The sequence below is a fragment of the Anguilla anguilla genome, chromosome 1 (assembly GCF_013347855.1).
Source record: "Anguilla anguilla isolate fAngAng1 chromosome 1, fAngAng1.pri, whole genome shotgun sequence".
NCBI classification, from domain to species: domain Eukaryota; kingdom Metazoa; phylum Chordata; class Actinopteri; order Anguilliformes; family Anguillidae; genus Anguilla; species Anguilla anguilla.
The window spans coordinates 16,567,551-16,586,653 of record NC_049201.1 but is presented as its reverse complement, the minus strand read 5'-3'; the positions used below and the strand labels follow the sequence as shown (position 1 = coordinate 16,586,653).

Sequence of the window (19,103 nt, the reverse complement as noted above, 5' to 3'; positions counted from 1 at the left end):
TATCTTGCTAATGTTTCATTATGTCTCCCTTAACAGAGCAGCCAGTGGGAGAAATATACAGTAATGGTGCTGAACCTGCTTACCCTTGCAGTAATGGTAATTTAGCCAAGAGGCACATTACTTTTCAGCTTTTCTCAACTTGATTTTCACCATCCATCCACAAGGGTGATGATTTATTTCATTTGCAATGATGCTCAATTATTCATGGTTCTCCCTTTCCTGTGATTTACTCATGTCAAACAATCAAGATATGAAAGAACTCACTGGAACCACCTCCTTACGCCACATTAAGTGATTGTGAATTTCATGCATGATTTTAAAAGTTCTGACTGCACAACACCCCTTTTGGAAGCTTTGATTCTTGACTTCATAGTTTTGAAGCTGTGCCAAAAACGGACAACTTTCTTCTATGTGCAAAATAAAAGGCTTGGTATACCACTGAGTTTTGTGATGAAGGAGAATTGCTTCTGTTTTAAAACAAAAATTTATTTATCCATCACCATCAACCAAGTACTGTAAAAATAAAACCTTGACTTCCTATATTAAACTTGAACGTGACCATTTTCTCCTGCCAATAAAATTTTATGTATGCGCATTTCCACTCCTGCTGAAATGAGTCCTATTTTCCTATAAGACACAGAAGTCATACAGTCATAGGCATACTGTAGCTAATTATAGACGACTGTTAACAAAGAAAGGAGAAGACGTAATGAAGATTGCCAGACATTCGTGTGTCAGACAGGAATACACCCTCCTCTCTCTAATGACATCTTGTATCAGTGAGCTGTACACTTTATTTTAAAACCATTTTAACAAGGAAATTAGCAGAGGTGGCTCATCCCATAAAATGTTTAGTTTTCGGTTGGATAACTACATACATGCTGTATTTGGCAGGAACCCTGCAAGAGTTTGCCAGCAGAGAAAGATTACAAAAACCACAAAATGTCTGCCAACAGGAAACACTTCTAATCCCTGTTATTAGCCTTCCCTGCCTCCTACAAGCAGGTGACTGTTTTTGAGGATTCTACACTCATTTCAGCGATGCACTGGAGAACAAACGATAGTCAAGCTGAATCGACATGATGGAACAGATTTTAAAAGGTCTCAACTATCATCCTTTCCAACATGTTACCCAATCCAATCTGTTACCACTCCTGCTGTACACTGTAGCAATCCGCTATGAGGCTGCCTAGCTGCTCAGCTAGGGGTGAATCCATCTTTCGCACGGTGGTTAGCACGGTCGCCTCTCACGTGGTAGACCTGAGCTTGAGCCTCGCCACATTGGCGTCAGAAGTGGGGGTGCGGAGGTTGGCTTGGTGGGGCTTTGATGGGCATGGCAGTGCCTCGCAGGGGACGGCAGCCTGTGAGTGGCACGCGAGCATGAGGGCACGCTCTGGGGATGAGTGGGAGCAGTATAGCGATCCGCTAGTGGGCCTGCCTGCCTGCCTGCTCTGCTAAAGGCGAATTCTCATCTATCAAATGTTTGAAACATACTGAAAATAGGAAAATTACTAATTTTCCTACATTAACTAGTTCAGACATTACTAAGAAAGTATGCATCCATCCATGCCTTCATCGTAAATTCACAAAAATCTTTGAAAAGCACTGTTTTCTCCAGTTAATTTAATTTTCATTCACACACATACAATATTATGAATAAAAGCATTTTTTATAACCTAATCACCATCTTGAATTAATTTTTCTCTCTCCATGCTACAATTCTGTTATGTTAAACATTGTGTGTGCATTATTTACATAAACTCTACATAGATTCAAGATTACAGAATTAGAATTAGGATACTTACTGATAATCATTGGTTAACATTAAAAACTTTTATCATAGACCAAACTGATATTTCCATTTGAACACAAAATTCCATCCTGTCAAGATACACGATCTGATTAATCTGAGCCTTCAAAGCTGCAACCACCAATAATGACTATGATACCTTTGACACTATCTGTTTCTGGAGATCTACCGTCCTGTAAGTTTTCACTCCAACCGTAACCAAGCACAGCTCATTCAACAGCTACACATCTCATTGAGCTGCTAATTAGTGGAATCAGGTGTGCCACAATAGGGTTGAAATGAAAACCTATACAGCAGGGCAGATCTCCAGGAACAGGGATGGGAAGCCCCTGCTGTAGTGCGTATATTGTACTAGATTAATGATGTTCTAAGGATCCCCCCCTTCTGGCTGCTGCAGATAGGCTGTCTGGGTCTGATGTACAGCACCGCAGTGACGCAGCAACATTTCAGAGACAATACATTCAGCCCTTCCTGCGGTCCATCTCTCAAAGGCAACCCGCCGAGCGCAACGTCAGCCGCTGACATAATTCACGTCTTCTTCTTCTGTTTCCGTGGCGCCTGGTAGCTGGCTGTGCGGTGCTCCTTTCTGTCAAACTTATCGTGGCCTTCCCTAACGGGACAGAAAGAGACAACAGGCGCACTTTAGGTGTCAATGTTCTCTGATTTACCACAAAAAAAATGTATTTGTTTTAGTGCAATTTAAAGCTATAGTTGAAGTTCTGTCGTAGCTACCGTTATGTTCTGCACCACTGTACCGACTTTGCTTTTCAAAGATAACTATACAACCAACAGAGCAATTTAGGGATCTGATCTTGCTGAAGACTTTGAACTTTTAAAGCAAAATACAGTTTTGTCTCAGATTAAAGAGATTCTGGGCCCAAGGGCACAACAGCATTGTCTTAACAGAAGACTTTCTACCTAAAGCCATGTTTTAAGTCAAGTCTTGTTCTGAGCATAAGGCTGGGGTACCTGAAACAGCGCTGGCAGTAGAGGTCGCCATCGCAGGTGTGGCAGCGGATCGTGGCGTCATGGTTACAGATGCAGCACCAGGGCAGCTCCTCCTCGTCCCCGCTGTCGGAGTCCTGAACCCGGGCCACAGCGGCCGCCGCGGCAGGTCTCTTACTCACCCTGGAACACTGAACAGGGGTTCTACTCAACACACAACGCAGCAATAGCCAACTACCTTCCACAGGATAACATAACCTAATGCTACCTGTGACCTGGAGCATTTCTCTGAAAAAGTTGAAAAAGAATTTGAAAAAGAAAATTCTTGAAATTATTGAAACTTAAAAACTTACTAAAAAATAAAATAAATAAATAAATAAATAAAAACTCTGGCTATGTCATCTCTCCTATTAACTAGTTCTGTAACAGCACGACAGGGTTGAACCATCTCACGGCGGTGCATGCCATACAATAAGATGATAGCAACCTTCCTTTATCTTATGGCTTTTGTCTATGTGACTTTGCACCCCTGCCTCCTAAAAATGTACCAGAAAGACCTGCAGAGAGCCAGGCATGTTACCTTCGTCTTGTGAGAAGCTGACTCTTCTGTGTTCAGGGGACCACTGCGTTGTGGCAGTATATTGTACCCAGAGGCCTCATCCAACACGGCTTCTTCAGACAGCTGGGAGGGAGGACAGGAGCATAAATTCACATCTTATTTGACCAAACCACCATATCGCAGATCACATCGATGCCCCATTTTAACTTGGACATGCTACACTAAACTCTGGCATCAATAAATAGCATGACAACACAGCATCCTCTAGTGGTTATCATTATATATCTACTTCAAATCTTATGGACATTTATCATTGCCACCTTAAGGGGGAACAGAGGTTATATGGTCATTCTTGTGTTTGCCTGTGTGTACTTTTGTCCAGCTGTCAGCACCATATATAAAGATTGCGTTGATTGAATTTAATGAAACTTGGCAAAAGATGACTTCAGATTTAGGGCCGCTGGGGTGGCTGTTCTTGCTAAGGCAATTGTTTTCAGTGTGGTCGAGAATAGAATGCTGACTGTGCCAGTGCTGACTGTTGCCTGCAGCCCCGCGGGACAGCTATTTAATTGGACATAGTGTCACCCAGAGAGAGAGAGAGGAGGATTCTCCCAGCCTCATTGCACAACTCTAATGGTTGACTGGGTGCCTGCAGATTGCCTGCAGTGTCTGCATGTGAAGTGAAGTCCACCAACACTACCGCTGCACTTCTGGGTGCAGAATGAAAAGAACTGGCTGCTGGAAGCATGTGCTTCAGAGGGAAGGACTGGGCATGCCAAATTGGAAGAAAAAATGTAAAATATGGAATGGTAATGGCAATGAAACAGCTTTCAACAACACCAGGTCAAAACCTAGTATTTTGCTGGACCGGCCAACCAATGGTGTAACTTCATAACTCGGCCGACCAATGGTGTAACTTCATCACTGACTCAGTCTCACAGTCACAGACATTCGCATTTGTAGGGCTGGCCCCGCTGTTGGGGTCCAGCCAAAAATGATTATTTTAGGGCTGCTATAACAACTATTACGAGTGACAGGGGTATGCATTCAAATTTGGTTCCAATTTCTGAAATTCAACATCAAGCTGTAATCTTATAGTAGCAGTGCACTTCCGTGAATAAAGGGAATCCCAATTTTCTGAAGAAAAGAACACAGGTTGAGGCAGTGGTTCCTCTGGTTGCAGACCTGTTTCAGCAGTCTCTTCATTGCCTCCTCCTCAGACTCCTCTTCACTGTCTGGACGCTGGACATCCTCCATGGTAACTGGAAGACAGAGAGGAGATGTTTTTAAAACAGCTGAATCAAGAAGATGTGTATTATTCCAAAAAAATGAGCTACACACTGTACCAGTCACATTCTGTCATAAATCATTAGTGTTATATGGGACAGCATGTGTGAAAACAGTTAAAGCACTGGACTCTGATCCTGGGAGCCCAGGATCATTAATCCCTTAATACAAGCATTGTAAAGGACCTCAGATAGGTACACCTGCTAAACAAATAAATAGACAAGAGGCAAAGTCATCAATGCAATAACTGAATTATAAGCACTGAATGACTTCCTTCTGCATTCATATTATTCCAGAAAGTCCTTTTTTCATTTTTTAGAAGATACCCTTCTGAAATAAACAGGGGGTAAGGGGGGCATCTTCATCATTCACTGAAAATGTTTAATCTGTAAATGTAAATTAAACAACTCCAAGTGTTCTATTGTTTACGGACAGCTTGGTTTTGATTTACATTCAAGTCCACTGCTACGATAGGCTTCTGGCTAAGGGGTAGTGGGGATGGGGGTGGGGCTCGAGGCATTTTATTACACAGAACCAGAAAGTGAAATACCCTTGTCAGGGTCCTGCCCCTTCAGTTGGGCCAGCCTCTTGGCCATCTGCAGCACTTGCTCCTGACCGAAGTGGTCCTGCTTCAGCTCCTCCATGGCCTCCGCCAGCAGACGGCTCTTCTCCGCCTCCAGCTGCTTGGCAGCCTGCTGCGGATCGTCCAGGTTCTCCTCTAACCCACCCCCCTCCGTCTTGTTCAGGTCATTCATCGGGCCGTCCAAACCTGTGGGAAGGGAGAGAGGCATCACTCTCAAAAACGATGCGTTTAATATCACAAACACTTCTGAGTTACTACTTTTGTGTTAATTTCAATGCATTTCAAATTGTGTCAAAGTTACTCGTTTATGTGTTACAAATATACAAGTAATGCTGAAAACGGAGAATGTGTGGAAAGTAACACAAAATGTGTTGTCCTTAGGTAGACGAGGAGGTGTGTTAAAAAATAACACTTTATGTGTTGTTTTTAACACTTCTGTTTTGAGATGATGGCAGGCATCAGGAACATCTATAAGAAAGCAATTTCATTACAAGATTCTGATTCACCCAGCACCCAGATAAAGAAAGAGCAGTAATGACCTTAGGGCGAGTGATGACTTTTAAGCCTTAGATAGGTACATCTGTCAAAGTATTGAATAGATGTACCTATCCAATGTATTTGTATTCCCACTGTAAAGTGTCAGTGACAGTGTCTCTGTAAAAAGTGCTGTACAAATAAAATTGAATTGCATAGAATGGAATTGAACCCTTGTGAGCAGACTGCTTGTTTTTGTATCAGTACTGCAAAGACAAATTTCTCTTTAAATAAACTGGGTGGAACATTGTATTCAGTAACCCCACTATATTTCTGATCAACACATATAAAGATCAACAAACAGAACCGTGTATGAGCTAAGTATGCAATAGTGATGTTTAAAAAAATTAATATTTGCACATCTATAAACAAAAGGAAGTTAACAGTTCCTTCTGACTACACCACCTAAGATTAGAATTCGGCAGAGAAAAATGACCTTTATATCTTTTTTGGTTCAGTTTTCTTTAGACAAACACGTTGCAGTTAGAGCCAAATAGTTTATTTATGTTTATTTGGATGATGCATACAATAAATAATTGATAACAGTGCTATAAAAAATATTTTGTATAACATGTATATGCAACATCTAATAATGTCCATAGCACATTTTTAAACAATGTAAAACTAAAAAGTGTTACATTGCTATGTGTACTCATACATTAAGTGTATGCTACAAGTCAGTGTGTATGTCATTCTGCAACCATAGAATAATTCACGTAACTTTCTGTAAGTCAAAAGCACTATTTTTTTTCAACATGTACTTCAACATTTAATATCATAGCTGAGATGACAGGCCATAATAAATAACTAATTTTGGATCACAAAATGTTGGAAAACACTGACAACATGAAATACCCTAAAGTAAAAAGTGTTTCTGAGTGAAACATTAGTTTAATTGACCAAGAGTAATTATATGCATCTACTGGTATGGATTGTTTGACGCTGCAGAAAAAATAGCTGATTCTGCAAAGGTAAAATGTGCCTCTGAGCATCGTTCTGTGGCCATAGCAAGAGCTATGGAAGGGAAATACCTTCTGAGTCTGGTTGTTGCTGGTTGTCAATAGCAACTTCCTCAGAGAGCTGTTGTAACAGATCACTGGCTTGCTCTGTCTGCGTACGGGAATCAGGTGGCTGATGGAACTACAAAGCAACCATGAAAATAAGCCTCATTTGTGCAATACCAGAGTGTTGTAGCAATTTGTGCCAGTCAGGCATCAAGCTTAAGATCCACTGTTCATAAGTTCAAAGTCAACATTCAGAGACTTCAAGAGAGTTTGCAGGCAACTTCTGGTGCCCAAGCTCTAGGGTACTGGTACTCACAGATGGTGGGGCCTGTGATGGTTGGGGTCTGCCTTGTAAGACAGCAAGACGGTCCTCCATTTCTTGAGCAGAGGGCACAGGCTTTGTTGGAGCCTTCAGGGCAGCCAATCGTGACTCAATGTCTTTCTCTGATGGTATGGACTCTGTGCGAGGGAAGAGCAGGCCACATGAGCACCGCAGAAAATGGGAAGCAAGAGGAGGATTTGATAGACTTGAGTTACACTGCAAACAGTAATAATCAGTAGATTTCACAGCAGCCACCAGGTCAATAAAAGGAAACGATAGCTAGCAAGTACAAAAAAGCAACTGAATTCTCTCACTTGGTTTAGTATCCTCCTTCAGCTTCTGCAGCCTCTCAGCGATGGCCTGGTCTTCTTTGCTCAAGCCTCTGGTCCCTGTGAGTCCAGTGGTACTACTCTTGCTGGCCCCAGGTCTAAGGGGTGTTCCCTGCTGTCCCTGCTTTGCCTCCAGAGCCGCAACTCGCCTGGGAAAACAATCGGCTACTAAACTTCTCATCACTTCCCATTACCAATTAAATCAGTCAACCATGATGTTTTCGAGAAGCTATAAGTCATAAGCTACACGTATAAGTCAGTGAATACACACCACAAAGGTCTCACTCACTTCTTGTAGTTTTCAGGAGGGGACCATTTGGCATCATTGTTCTTATTGCCTCCACTGGAGAAGGAAACAGAAATGTGCATATACTATACTGTAATATACTTTTGTACAATGTTCACTGTAATTTTAAAATGGGAATGCTGGCACTCATAACCCACCTTGTGAGATTACCATGACATTGCTTGCAAACCTTCTGTTGGGTGCTTCCACAACGAGGCACCAAAGCACTGAAATTAAGACACCCGGAGCAGAAGGAACGTCCACAGTTCTTGCACCCTAACTAGTAGAAAAACAGAAGCCCCACAATATTTCTTAGAATATAATGAATTCATTGTGTAACAATGTCCCTTATAATGCCAGTCAGAGTTGTCTTGTGTTAATAGCCAGTGCCCTTGACAACACCAGCTGTGTGCATGGTTATTATCATCATACGACTAGCTCCCCAATCCATGGTCTACATCGGGGCAACAATAAAGCTCTTGATTAAGTAATGCCAACCTATGCGAGTTACATCTTATCATCAATATATATTCGTATAACTTAAGCATGCTACCTGCGTGTATTCCAAAGCCGAAAACGGTGCCAACGAATAGCGTGCCAGCGTTAACGTAAATTAAGACATTTAAAACGCAAACCTCCTTTTTGAAGAGGGTGAACTTGGAAGCACAGCCGTAGCATCGGTTGTCCATGTTGTTCAAATTTAAACCGTAAAACAAATTAGTGAAATTGAACTTGTGAGCAAGCTAGCTAGTAAGTGTTGGTCATAAGAAGATCAGAGATGTCATGTAGAACAGTCTTTCTTGCTACTTGCACACACCTAGCTATCCACTGAGCTATAATAGCTTATCGTTACCAAGCAAGTTAGCTAAACTATTGATTTTCCATCATGCGAGCTAGCAACCACCAAAATATAATTAATTTGATAAGTTTAATAGTACGATGAATGCAAGTAGGCTCTGCACAAAACGAAAAAGTTGTCATTTAATAAGTCTTGGCATGCTGAAAACAGCACCGCAACACAGGCAAGAAAAATAACCCTAAATACAGGAAGTACCGACAGTATTTAGTCGTTCCCGGTATACGTAGTTTCGATGTTACAACCTAAACACGTATAAGACACTATAATTCCAAGTCAAAAAATTTTATTCCATTGGGAGCTTGTACTATCCAAAAGATTTTTTTATAAAATGCATTTAAATGCACATATGTATCATTATACAGATAACTAGTGTAAAACAATTATTTCACCGAGAATCGCTCAACTACGTTTCCCGTCGTGCTCAGCTAAGAAATTTTATTTGTTAAATGAATGTTAACAATTTAGAGTAAAGCCAACATATAAATATACATACATGTTTTATTAAAAGTGCATTGTATTTTAATATTTTTAAAGGAAAAAATTACTTCTGCTACTGATTAACATAGAACCGTCATGATGTGTTGGGTGTGACCGTCCAATCAGCTCTGCTCTTCTGGCGGTTTGATTCAAAATGATTCTGCCAGACAAATAGTCAACTTGCGGAAAGTGTTGTTTCAGAGCCTGAACGGTTGACGTGTTTTGAAGTTGCTTTTGTGCATATTTGGTAAGTGGATTTGATATTATGCAATTTAATTTGATGCTACCGCGATAATTAACTTACTAGCTCATTTATACTATAAAATGAAAGCTAACGTAGTTTACTGGCTCTTAGCCATTTTTGTGCTAGCGAATTAGCTAACCGTTAGCATTAGGTGTAGCCTAGCTATGTTGCATTAATAAGCACGTAGCTACCTAGTTGCTAGTTAACATATTGCCCAACTAACAGCGGTGTTAGCTCGCTCCTTTCAATATTAAAGCGCTTACTCTTCCTAACGTTAGATAAACTGGTGAACTAGTTAACGCTCAATGTATGCGTTCCCTGCCAGCGTTGGGTGGCCAGTGTCTGCCGATTAACGTTACCATGTTGTCATAATGTGTTTGCGACTTGATGCATTGCTAGCTCATTATTTTGTTTTATTTTTCCATTGCCAGCGCATTTACAGTTGTGTTCGATCAGTGCTGCATTATGGCTGAAGGGGAGGCTGAATGGGAACTTTGCAAAGAGAACATTCAGCCACTGAGGCAGGGTCGGGCCATTTCAGCCTTGCATCAAGCACTCAGTCAGCAGCAGGAGGGATCGAACTACACTGCCATACAGCAAACCAGGCAGTACGTGTTTTGTCCAGACGACTTGGATGGCTAAGTGCTATTAAGCAGTTGAGCTAATATAAATCTGACCTCTCTGCAGTTTGGTTAAATTAACATCAAACCTAATACTACTGTTAATTTATTTGCTTTCACAGCCCTATTCAGACCTTCGCCTACAGTACATTACTTTATAGTTTCTTTAATCCACCTTTTCTTTCTCCTTCTGAAGGGCTTTTGAATCTGAGCTCCGAATCTACAGTGGAGATGATCCACTTGATGTATGGGATAGGTAAGCTAAACTATGTGTGATAACGAGCATCACACCAAAGGAACAGTCCAAGAAACATAGTTTTGTGAATGTCTTTGTGTCCTCTTATTTATAATCCATTTTTGATGCATTTTGTGTGATGTTTTTGGACATAACCATGTTCCTGTTTTATAGGTACATAAGGTGGACACAACAGACCTACCCCCAGGGAGGAAAGGAGAGTAACCTGTCTCTGCTTTTAGAGAGAGCTGTTATGCTCTTTGCAGATGAAAAGAAATATTATAATGATATCCGCTACGTCAGCCTCTGGATTAAATTTGTAAGTTGCTCACAAGGCTCATTTTGTCAGTGCTGCAGTTGCATCTTTTGAATTCTGAGTATGGCGCTTTGTGAATGCATCCTTTCAGACAGACATTTTCATATTTCTGTTTTCAGGCAGAAAACAGCACCGAACCTATGGATTTATATACATACATGCACGGGCAGGGAATTGGAATCATGCAAGCTGCTTTTTACATCGCCTGGTCTGAAGAGTTTGAAAAGCGGGGCAACTTAAAGAAGGCTGATTCCACATATCAGGAGGGAATCAAGTGTGGTGCTGAACCCTGCGATAAACTGCAGCAGTATCACAAGTACGGACTTGCTTTATTTTTTTTTCCTGAGATAAACTGCTTGTGTCTGATACTGGGTCACCGTTCCTTGTTTAACTGGAGATCTGCTCGTCGACAGGGCTTTCCAGGCACGGGTGTCCCGGCAGGTTGCGTTAAACATGACAAATGGAGGGCAGGAGGACAGCCCTGAGCCAGCTCAGCCACAGAGGTCGTCACTGGCAAGCCTCAAACACAAAGGCAAGAAAAAGGCAATTGCCCCCATCAACAGGACTGGGGCTTCGGTCAGCCGTAAGTATCCGCACAAGCTATCACGTGCACCTGAGTCTTTTTCAAATCAACCATCCCAAAGGCTGTGGCTTTTTTAAACGGTTTCCCACTTTGTCAAATATTGCTTTACCGCTTTTGTCTTTGTGGGCAGATCATGCACGCGGGCTGAGTTTAAACCTGCCTGCCGCCTCTCATCATGCTCAGAACAGTCAGATCATGGTGTTTGATGAAAACCAGGCTGCCGTTGCAGAGTCTTTTGAACCCAAACCAGAACAATGGCTGGCACCACCTGTGGCAAAGGCCAAAGAGAATGAGCTCATGCCTGAAAAATGGTCCAATGTTAAGGTATGAAGCTTTCTCTTTGTACATCCTGAGAGAGTTAGCCATATTCTCACTGTCATTGTTTCCGTTAAGATGATGAAACGGTATTCATTTGAAGTCTGAGAATCTGAACTGTTTCATGTTTGCTCATATTACCTTATTGCTTTTCATTATCTGTGATGCTAGATGCCCCAGAAGTCTAAGTTTGGTCACAGTATGGTGATGCCGCCCAGTAAGCCCAACTTCCAGCCATTTGTGGAGGAGTCTGATCATCCTCCAGCTGTGTGAGTGGTCATTTAGACTATCTCAAATCTGCTGATGGCTTCACTGTTTGAACCATTGCTCTCTATCATGTACTTAAGTAAAGACATACATGTTCCAAAAAAACAAAACAAGCTTAACCATTTGGATGATATAAGTACAGGATTTTATTATTACACCATGTTCCGAATTTTCAAAATAGGCTTGTTATGGCTCTAGGCAATGTTTAGTGCAACGTGTAGCAATAGCAAAAGCATGTGACATGTTAATTGGAACATGAATGTGTCAACAGCATTCCAATAAGTTAGTCTGAAGTACAGTGCAATCCCTAATATGTGGCTATTACCCATTAGCACTGAAAAATTGACTGATGCTCAATTTTATTGGTAATTTATCTTCACTTGGACATTGCACAGTTGCACAGATTTTTTTAACACTAGTAATTGTGGGCCATCCAAACAAAATGCTCATGGTTATTGCTTGCTCTTGGCCGTTTGCAGCACCCCTTGTAAGATCAACCCGGCAGTGAACACAGTGTTGTCTGCTCGCAAGCCGTCCAAAGAGGAGACTCCCTTGGAGCGTCTGCAGGAACAGCAGCAGCAGCAGCAGGTGTTGGGGCAGGCGCGGGAGCAGAGCATGTACTGCAAGGAGCTGCTGCTTAGCGGCGCCACCGAGTTCTGCTTCGAGGAACTGCGCTCCGAGCGCTACCGGAAAAAGTTGGCCCAGGATCTTGAAGGTAGCAGCTCAGGCCCTCAAGCCAATTCTGAACTTTGAAATGCAGAAAAGTGCAGGAAATAATTGCACACTGCAAATGGATACGTTTAGAATGTTCTATAAGCTTTGATCAACCCTAGTGGCACAAAACACCTTTTTAGCATAGACAGTGTTTTGAGGGATTGAGATAAAGTTTATACTGATAATGCAAATGCATAGTATCACTGTCATAAAAGCCTCCGGTTACACATGTAAACGTAGGTAGAAAAGCGTCTGTGTTATCCAGGGCAAGCCCAGTGTATTATGAGCAAAAACATTCATTGGAAATTCCTCTGAGCCCATTTGGTTGTCCATTGTGTCTAAATTGTTGGAATAAAATTCTGTCAAGCTCAAACTCTTCTGTGTGCTGTTTCTATCGTAAAAGTGCAGGGTCCAATCAAAAGTAGTCTGACGTGCATTTGCAAGCATCTAGTCATAGTAATTTAAGGTGGATCACATTTATTTTAAATTCCTGTCATTAGATAAGGAGGCCAAGTTGAGAAGGGTTAAAGATGAACTGTGGAGACAGATTGAGGAGAAGCAAAGGTTGCTTCTGGAGAAGAGTCACGAGGCAGATGCTGGCCATCAGGTGAGACTGCACTTTCAGTGTATTTGTGACTGTCATGAGCAAGTCTTCTAGAAGTGAACAATCTTGAGCTATTGGGCATTTTCCCCACAGGCACAACATTATGTGGCTGAGAGTGATGCGATTCAGCATGTGGAACACTCTCTGCCTGGACCCTCCTCATCTGTGTCACAGGGGCCCACCACAGGGTTTAAAGTGTTTGATGAATCCGTTGCCAGTTCTTCAGGGTGAGACATCTTACTACTTTTACATGGTTCTTTATTTCTGAGGCTTAATTAAACTATTGGATTCCATTGACTACACAGAAAATAATAAATAATCTTTCTTGGTCTCATGTATCTCCCATTTGGCTTTTACCTTGTGCGAATTAAGAGTTGGGATATTCTATGCGCATATAAGTGTATAATTACATCTTGATTTGACATTGTGTGGTGTTATCTAAATGAAACCCATTATTAAAAGAATTTTGAATATCTTGGTTAAAAAGGCAAGCACCTCAAGTTTTCACTGTTATGATTAACAAAATGAATTAATCTTTTTCGTGCTGTGTTTTGTAACATCAGTCTCATGAAAGTTAACAACTCCTTCCCTCTCTTCTACAGAATTTTCCCTTTAAAAGTATATAGGGACACTGACTCGGGTATGTGCTCATTATAAATTTGGTTGATATTGATAACGGTAGATTTTTACCTTGTCCTGTTTTCAAGAAATATTCACTGCTTTGGGTGACTCATTTCCTTCTGTGTTTACATTGCGCATTTATTTTCTAAATGGTATTTAATATTAGAGCTCATATACTTGTGGACATTTTGTTTCATAATGCCTGCCCATATTGACTGTTAAGCTGTCGTGTAAATTTGTCAGCTGACTCAGTCCCCGAGCCGGAAATGATTCAGAAGAATGAAGGGGAGTCAAAGGCCACGCCTTTCACCGTGTTCGATGAAAGTGCTATTTGTGAACAACCACAGGACGTGTGAGTATAGAAATTTTACACAGTTAACCTCTTCTTTGGAATGTTACCCATGCGATCAAAATAATTACCTCCGCCAAGAAAGTTATGTAATGACATCTGTATGTCTGTTGGTTCGTTTGTCCATGACAAACATATCTGGAAATGTAGTGGCTGAATTGCCACAAAATTTGTTGGGGACATTCATGTTCCCCAGAGGCAGAAACTTATATATTTTATATTTAGGTGACCCCATGACCTTTCCTCTGGCACCACCATCAGTGCAAAATTTCATTGTGATTGACAGATCTCAAAAAGTAATGGACAGATTGCCAGGAAATTTGCTGTGAACATTCATATTCCCAAGAGAAAGAAACCAATTGATTTCGATGACCCCATGACCTTCCTTTAGTGCCACAATCAGCCCAGACAGATCTCAAAAAGTAATAACTGGCCTGCAAAGACATTTGCTGTGCAAGTTCATGCAAGCGGAGATTGTTGTGTCTTGGCCGAGTTCTACACTCTGAGTGCATTCTTTCAAGTTTCATCTGTTTCTGTTCACAGGGTACCCATGGTCTTGTCTAAACCCTCAGCCCGCAAACCTTTATGTGTCATACGGAAACTACAAGGAGATGCACTTGCTAGACCTCCCTCTGAAAGTGTAATTCATTTTTATACTGTATTTGCAAACTACATGTGTCATGGCAGGACATTTGAAACCACCTGTGGTGGCATTTGGTTTTTTTTTTTATTATATGAAAGCTACATTTTTGGCATTATTCTGCTTGATGTATCAATACAGCATTCCAACATAGTTATCTACAAATACACCCGTTCATGTATGCATACACATGTATGTATGGGAGGTATTCGTTTTTTTTCTTTTCTTTTCTTTTCTTTTTTATGTTTTTATGATAATTGATTCCCATTCTAAGGTCCCATTTTTGAATTGGGGTTCCGTACTGAAGTAATAGGAAGGAGCAAATGACCAAAGTGGAGGGAGATGCTGGGCCTGACTTTTCTCTTTGGTCCCACCAGGATTGTTTGGAAGGAATCGAGCCTCTAAATGAGGACGCTATTATTGGCAGCTACCGCAACAACACCCTGTGTCACATCCCAGACGACACGTGCGATTTCGCCAGGGCTGCCCAGCTGGCCTCCACCCCTTTCAGTGGGGGACAAAACCACAGGCTCTCCCTCAGCATGGAGGGCGGCCTGGCTGAGGATGTACGCGAAGCTGGCGCCAGCACCTCGAAAGATGTCCCAACCTTTACAAACACGCAGCCAGGTTTCGAGGGAGCTCTGAGAGTGAAGAAGCTCAGGTAGGAATTTGTTGAAGAATGCCTGGCTTCAGTGGTGGGATTTCTCACGGTGCTCCTTCAGTTTCCTTTTTTTTATTTATCAGGAGTTACAGTTGAGTTTCTTTTTGTGGTGTCAGCCCCATCCAGGAAGCGAGCTTGGAAGATGGTTCCTGCTCCGGGTCCTCCGTTTCCTCTTCCTCCCTGAGTGGAGCCTCCTCCATGAGGGCTATGAATCTGTCCATCATCCCGGAGCTTGGGAGCTCTGAGGCAGCCCAAAATAACGAGCCCAACGCATCAGGTGTCCTTTCACGAAAGCCGCCACTTGTCACACTTATCTGTGGTCTTTGTGATTTGCTTTTTTAACCCTCCTCTCGAACAACTTATGTTCTTTGCAGAAACTGAAATGGAGGACCCCACCAGCGAGGCTGTGAGGCGAAGAGCCCTCGAAAAAATCGACCTGAGTTCCTTTCCAAACTTTCACAAGAAAACGGAACCTTTGCCCACAGTAAACGAGCACGAAGTGTTGTCTACAGGTAACCACCAGATTATTTCAATTTTACAGAAACAGAGCTGTGAACAAGAGGTTTAACACCAAAGGATTAGGTTTTTTTCTTTTCTTTCTTTTTTCAGTTCAAGCAGCCTTTTTTCTTTTGGTCATTAAATCTGAACCTTTTCCATTTGACTCCTTTCAAGATGATGAGGCCTTTGTAATTCTCTCTGGGATAATCAGCAATGACAGCTACACGATGCATTTTGGACAGACTAAATGCTGTGAAAATGTCGTTATGAAGGTATGGTATGCAATAATTTTCTAAAAGAATATGGTTGAGTAAGTTGAAGCTTGTGTCGGCACACCTTGTCCAGTGATCAGATTCAGACAGAAGCAAGTATATATATTTGTTTGCCTGCCACAGGTTGATCTCCACCCTGTACCTTGGGATTTCTATATCAAAACTCAACTGAGGAACCGACTGGGATCAGACTCTAATAAGTACTTCAGTGAACAGAGCAGGTGTTTCCTGTATGAAGATGGTTGCATTACTGTCAGCTGGGGTCATTACCAGGGTACACTACAAGTAAGTACATTAAAATCCTAAGACTCGGGAGGTCTTTTCACTTTAAAAAGACCATATTGCTAGATGTGGCAAAACATGCGTCCCATAATGCATTTCTCTGTAGTCTAAATGGAAAGTATTTGCTCTGAAATGCATGTGGATTTAGAATTCCATTCTGCTGTCGGAGGTTAGGGGGATGGATTTTGGGCATTTCAACTGAAGCTTGTAAGGCTTATCTAAAAACGTTTAGACTGTAGTGTAAGGAGGACCTCAGTGTGTTTCCCAAAGCCTTGAAGTAAGACGGGCGACGAAAATGCACACTTGCAAGTTGTATAGTCTGTGTTCTTGCGTGCGGTGAACTTTACAACGACAGATACTGACTGACATTTCTGTCCTTTGGCAGGAGTGCTTGGCCAAATCTCCCCTTCCGGAAAATGTCGCGGCCCTGCTAGTGATTGAGCTGCTGGAGCTGGTGGGACAGATGCACTCCTGTCGCCTGGTGCATGGGGATCTCCGCCCTAACACCCTGCTACTGAGACACAGGTACTCTAACTGCCACGTTGCTCCTCTCGTCCTTTCTGTCACATTTTCCCTCGGCTGGTTCATAGGTCTGTTTCTCTCTTAAGGACTGGCTTCGAGGGGCTGGAGAGTGCACTGAGGGCAGTGGATTTCTCCCACTCCCTGGACCTTGACCTGCAGCCTGAGGTGACCTCAGTGCTGGGGCACCCCGGAGCCCAGGTCTTCCTTAGACAGGGCGTGTTGTCACCTTCCTCCAGTCCTTACCAGGTACACAATGTCCACAAGTGCCCTTGACCAGCCCCTGTATGCATTCTCTGAATTATTTCAGCTACTTTAACCCATTTTTATTCCTGTTAATTTAAAAGTATAGTATAAATATTATAATATCATGTAAAATGGGCACTTTCCCAAAAAAAGAAAAAACGTCAACGCTACATTTAAGTGCGACTGCAAATTTTGAATGAAGAATATAGATTCAGTAACAATATATGACAGTATCAGAAACACATAAAAAATGTTCAAATTAACATGCTGAAATAGTTATTTAAACTGCGCCAGCTGCGGTGTTTGCACATTCAAACTGTAGGATCTTAAAATTCCTACTCTCTCCTTTGAAGAACTGAAGTGAGGAAGAATAAACATCCAGTTTGCACACAATGATATTTAAGAAGGTGCACTTTCCGAAAAAGTAGTCTGCCACGCCCAGGATATGACTATGTTGTCTCTGTTGAAAAGGATTGTGCAAACCAATTCCACTTTTTTTTTTTCTTTTTTTAAGATAAAAATAAGTAGATCGAGTTCCCTTTGTGAGTATAAGCTTTGAGGTATAGGATTGCGATTTTCTTCTGGGGCATTAGAGGGCACGCTTAGAATTATGTCCTTCCCAGCACAAGGAAAGTAATTATGTTGTTATGTTTTTGTAATTCCTAGATGGACCTTCTTGGGATTGCAGAAACGGTGCACGTAATGTTGGAAAAACGAAGTATGCAGCTTGTGTGCAAAGACTCTGAGTGGGTACTTGCAGAAGATTTGGAAGTGGTATCTGGGTATGGCAAATGTTACATGATCCATGTGAACTTGATTTTATTCACCAAGTCATTTTGGCAGATGGTAATTTTCTATTCTCATGAGGTTCTCTTATCTCTAGAAGTCCTGATGTTTGGCGTGACTTCTTCAGTATGATCCTGAATCCAGGGACCCGGTCCACTGTCTCCGTTCTGTCTGAGCTGCAGCAACTCATGAAGAAGCATTTCAACTACAGTATTGAGGACGAACTGGCATTCATTCATGAATGAACACTGTCATTCAGATGGCTCATAACTTTTATTTCTGTTTATTTGTTCATCTTTTTTAAAAATGTAATTTGCATAGAAAATACAATTATGTTTTAATGTACCTGGAATTTTATTATGTGAAAGTTTTAACATTCGTACAATTTTAGTACCGTTTAACCATAATCAAATCCGTAGCAGTACTTCGATTTGAGCAACATACTTTTGGTTTTCACTAACTAAAGAATGCCTTTGTTGTGAGAATAAACCCCCCAAATAATCAGTCTTTTTGTCCAATTCATCGTCGTTTGGAGGTTATTGCTAGTGATGGAACGCTAATTACTCAAGTTAGATGTGTATGACTGGCATAACAAGCTAAAGCAATAAAATTGAGTACTCTTTGGAACTCCATTTTTTTTGTCTTCAAAATGTATGAACATTGAATATCGAAATAGAATCTCCTCAATTAATGGTTACAATAATGCCAGCTTTTATATTTGTACATATACTTTTTTATTAAAGCTTCATTAGCCATTGAAAGCATTTCTGTGTTTGAACTCAGGTTTGGCTTATTGACATTTGCCTTTTTTTTTTTTTCCCCTTTTCCCCCACAAACCAATGTTGAACTTCAGTACCCATGTCTCTGCACTTTCAGCAGTGCACTTTGCAGACTACGGCTCAATTAGCAGCTCATTTCAATGCCAGAAATGGCCATTTCCGCTGGATCAAAGTGAACGTGGACTAGAATCCCTGGAGTGAGTTTGGAATGCCCTGCCATAGGAAGGTGATGGAGCAGAAAATAAGAGTGGCACTACAGTAGAGTGCAGAACTCCATCTTCCTGGCTGCTGATTCTAGCGTTCTCCAGAATGTAATTTCACCAGCTTCTGTGTAAATTCATTTATTGGACTTTACTATGGACTAGGAGCATGTAATTTATCCATCAGTCAGTAGAGGGCATGCAAGAGGAGTTCTAGGTCAGGCCTCATGGTGCAGGCTCTAATCTAGGGAGATTTGCATGTTTTTTTTTTCTTGTTTGAAATCCAGTCGGGTAAGAGTGAGACTTCACAATTAATTTGGTTTGGTGTAAAGCAGAAAACGAACTTTCACTGCGTCA

At 41.6% G+C, this 19,103-nt stretch overlaps 2 protein-coding genes across 2 annotated transcripts; one reads left to right on the top strand and one right to left on the bottom strand.

Annotated features, from left to right (window-relative positions):
* Nucleotides 1–1,606: 1,606 nt before the first annotated feature.
* On the bottom strand, nucleotides 1,607–8,701 carry zfyve19 (zinc finger, FYVE domain containing 19). Its single transcript, XM_035389343.1, has 11 exons — nucleotides 8,295–8,701; nucleotides 7,818–7,939; nucleotides 7,663–7,716; nucleotides 7,359–7,522; nucleotides 7,039–7,181; nucleotides 6,750–6,858; nucleotides 5,152–5,370; nucleotides 4,500–4,576; nucleotides 3,336–3,437; nucleotides 2,780–2,946; nucleotides 1,607–2,420 (listed from the first exon to the last, which is right to left on the bottom strand). The coding sequence occupies exons 1-11, from the start codon at nucleotides 8,346–8,348 to the stop codon at nucleotides 2,339–2,341; spliced, it is 1,293 nt and encodes a 430-aa protein (XP_035245234.1). The 5' UTR covers nucleotides 8,349–8,701; the 3' UTR covers nucleotides 1,607–2,338.
* A 433-nt stretch (nucleotides 8,702–9,134) lies between these two features.
* bub1bb (BUB1 mitotic checkpoint serine/threonine kinase Bb) lies at nucleotides 9,135–18,399 on the top strand. Its single transcript, XM_035380699.1, has 23 exons — nucleotides 9,135–9,242; nucleotides 9,671–9,847; nucleotides 10,056–10,115; nucleotides 10,269–10,413; nucleotides 10,530–10,726; nucleotides 10,824–10,993; nucleotides 11,124–11,317; nucleotides 11,480–11,577; nucleotides 12,055–12,290; nucleotides 12,790–12,896; nucleotides 12,987–13,120; nucleotides 13,457–13,533; nucleotides 13,758–13,866; nucleotides 14,407–14,503; nucleotides 14,881–15,164; nucleotides 15,281–15,441; nucleotides 15,539–15,676; nucleotides 15,837–15,934; nucleotides 16,058–16,219; nucleotides 16,602–16,741; nucleotides 16,825–16,984; nucleotides 17,648–17,763; nucleotides 17,865–18,399. The coding sequence occupies exons 2-23, from the start codon at nucleotides 9,705–9,707 to the stop codon at nucleotides 18,010–18,012; spliced, it is 3,174 nt and encodes a 1,057-aa protein (XP_035236590.1). The 5' UTR covers nucleotides 9,135–9,242; nucleotides 9,671–9,704; the 3' UTR covers nucleotides 18,013–18,399.
* Nucleotides 18,400–19,103: the final 704 nt, after the last annotated feature.

Bases quoted from the DNA above. Each gene is read 5' to 3' on its own strand.
- bub1bb (XM_035380699.1), top strand. From the start codon at position 9,705: ATGGCTGAAGGGGAGGCTGAATGGGAACTTTGCAAAGAGAACATTCAG. The intron at 16,220-16,601 runs GTAAGTACATTA...GTCCTTTGGCAG, and splicing joins ATTACCAGGGTACACTACAA to GAGTGCTTGGCCAAATCTCC. The intron at 16,742-16,824 runs GTACTCTAACTG...TTCTCTCTTAAG, and splicing joins ACCCTGCTACTGAGACACAG to GACTGGCTTCGAGGGGCTGG.
- zfyve19 (XM_035389343.1), bottom strand. From the start codon at position 8,348: ATGGACAACCGATGCTACGGCTGTGCTTCCAAGTTCACCCTCTTCAAA. The intron at 7,717-7,817 runs GTGGGTTATGAG...TTCCTTCTCCAG, and splicing joins TGTCATGGTAATCTCACAAG to TGGAGGCAATAAGAACAATG. The intron at 2,947-3,335 runs GTAACATGCCTG...ACCCCTGTTCAG, and splicing joins CAGCTTCTCACAAGACGAAG to TGTTCCAGGGTGAGTAAGAG.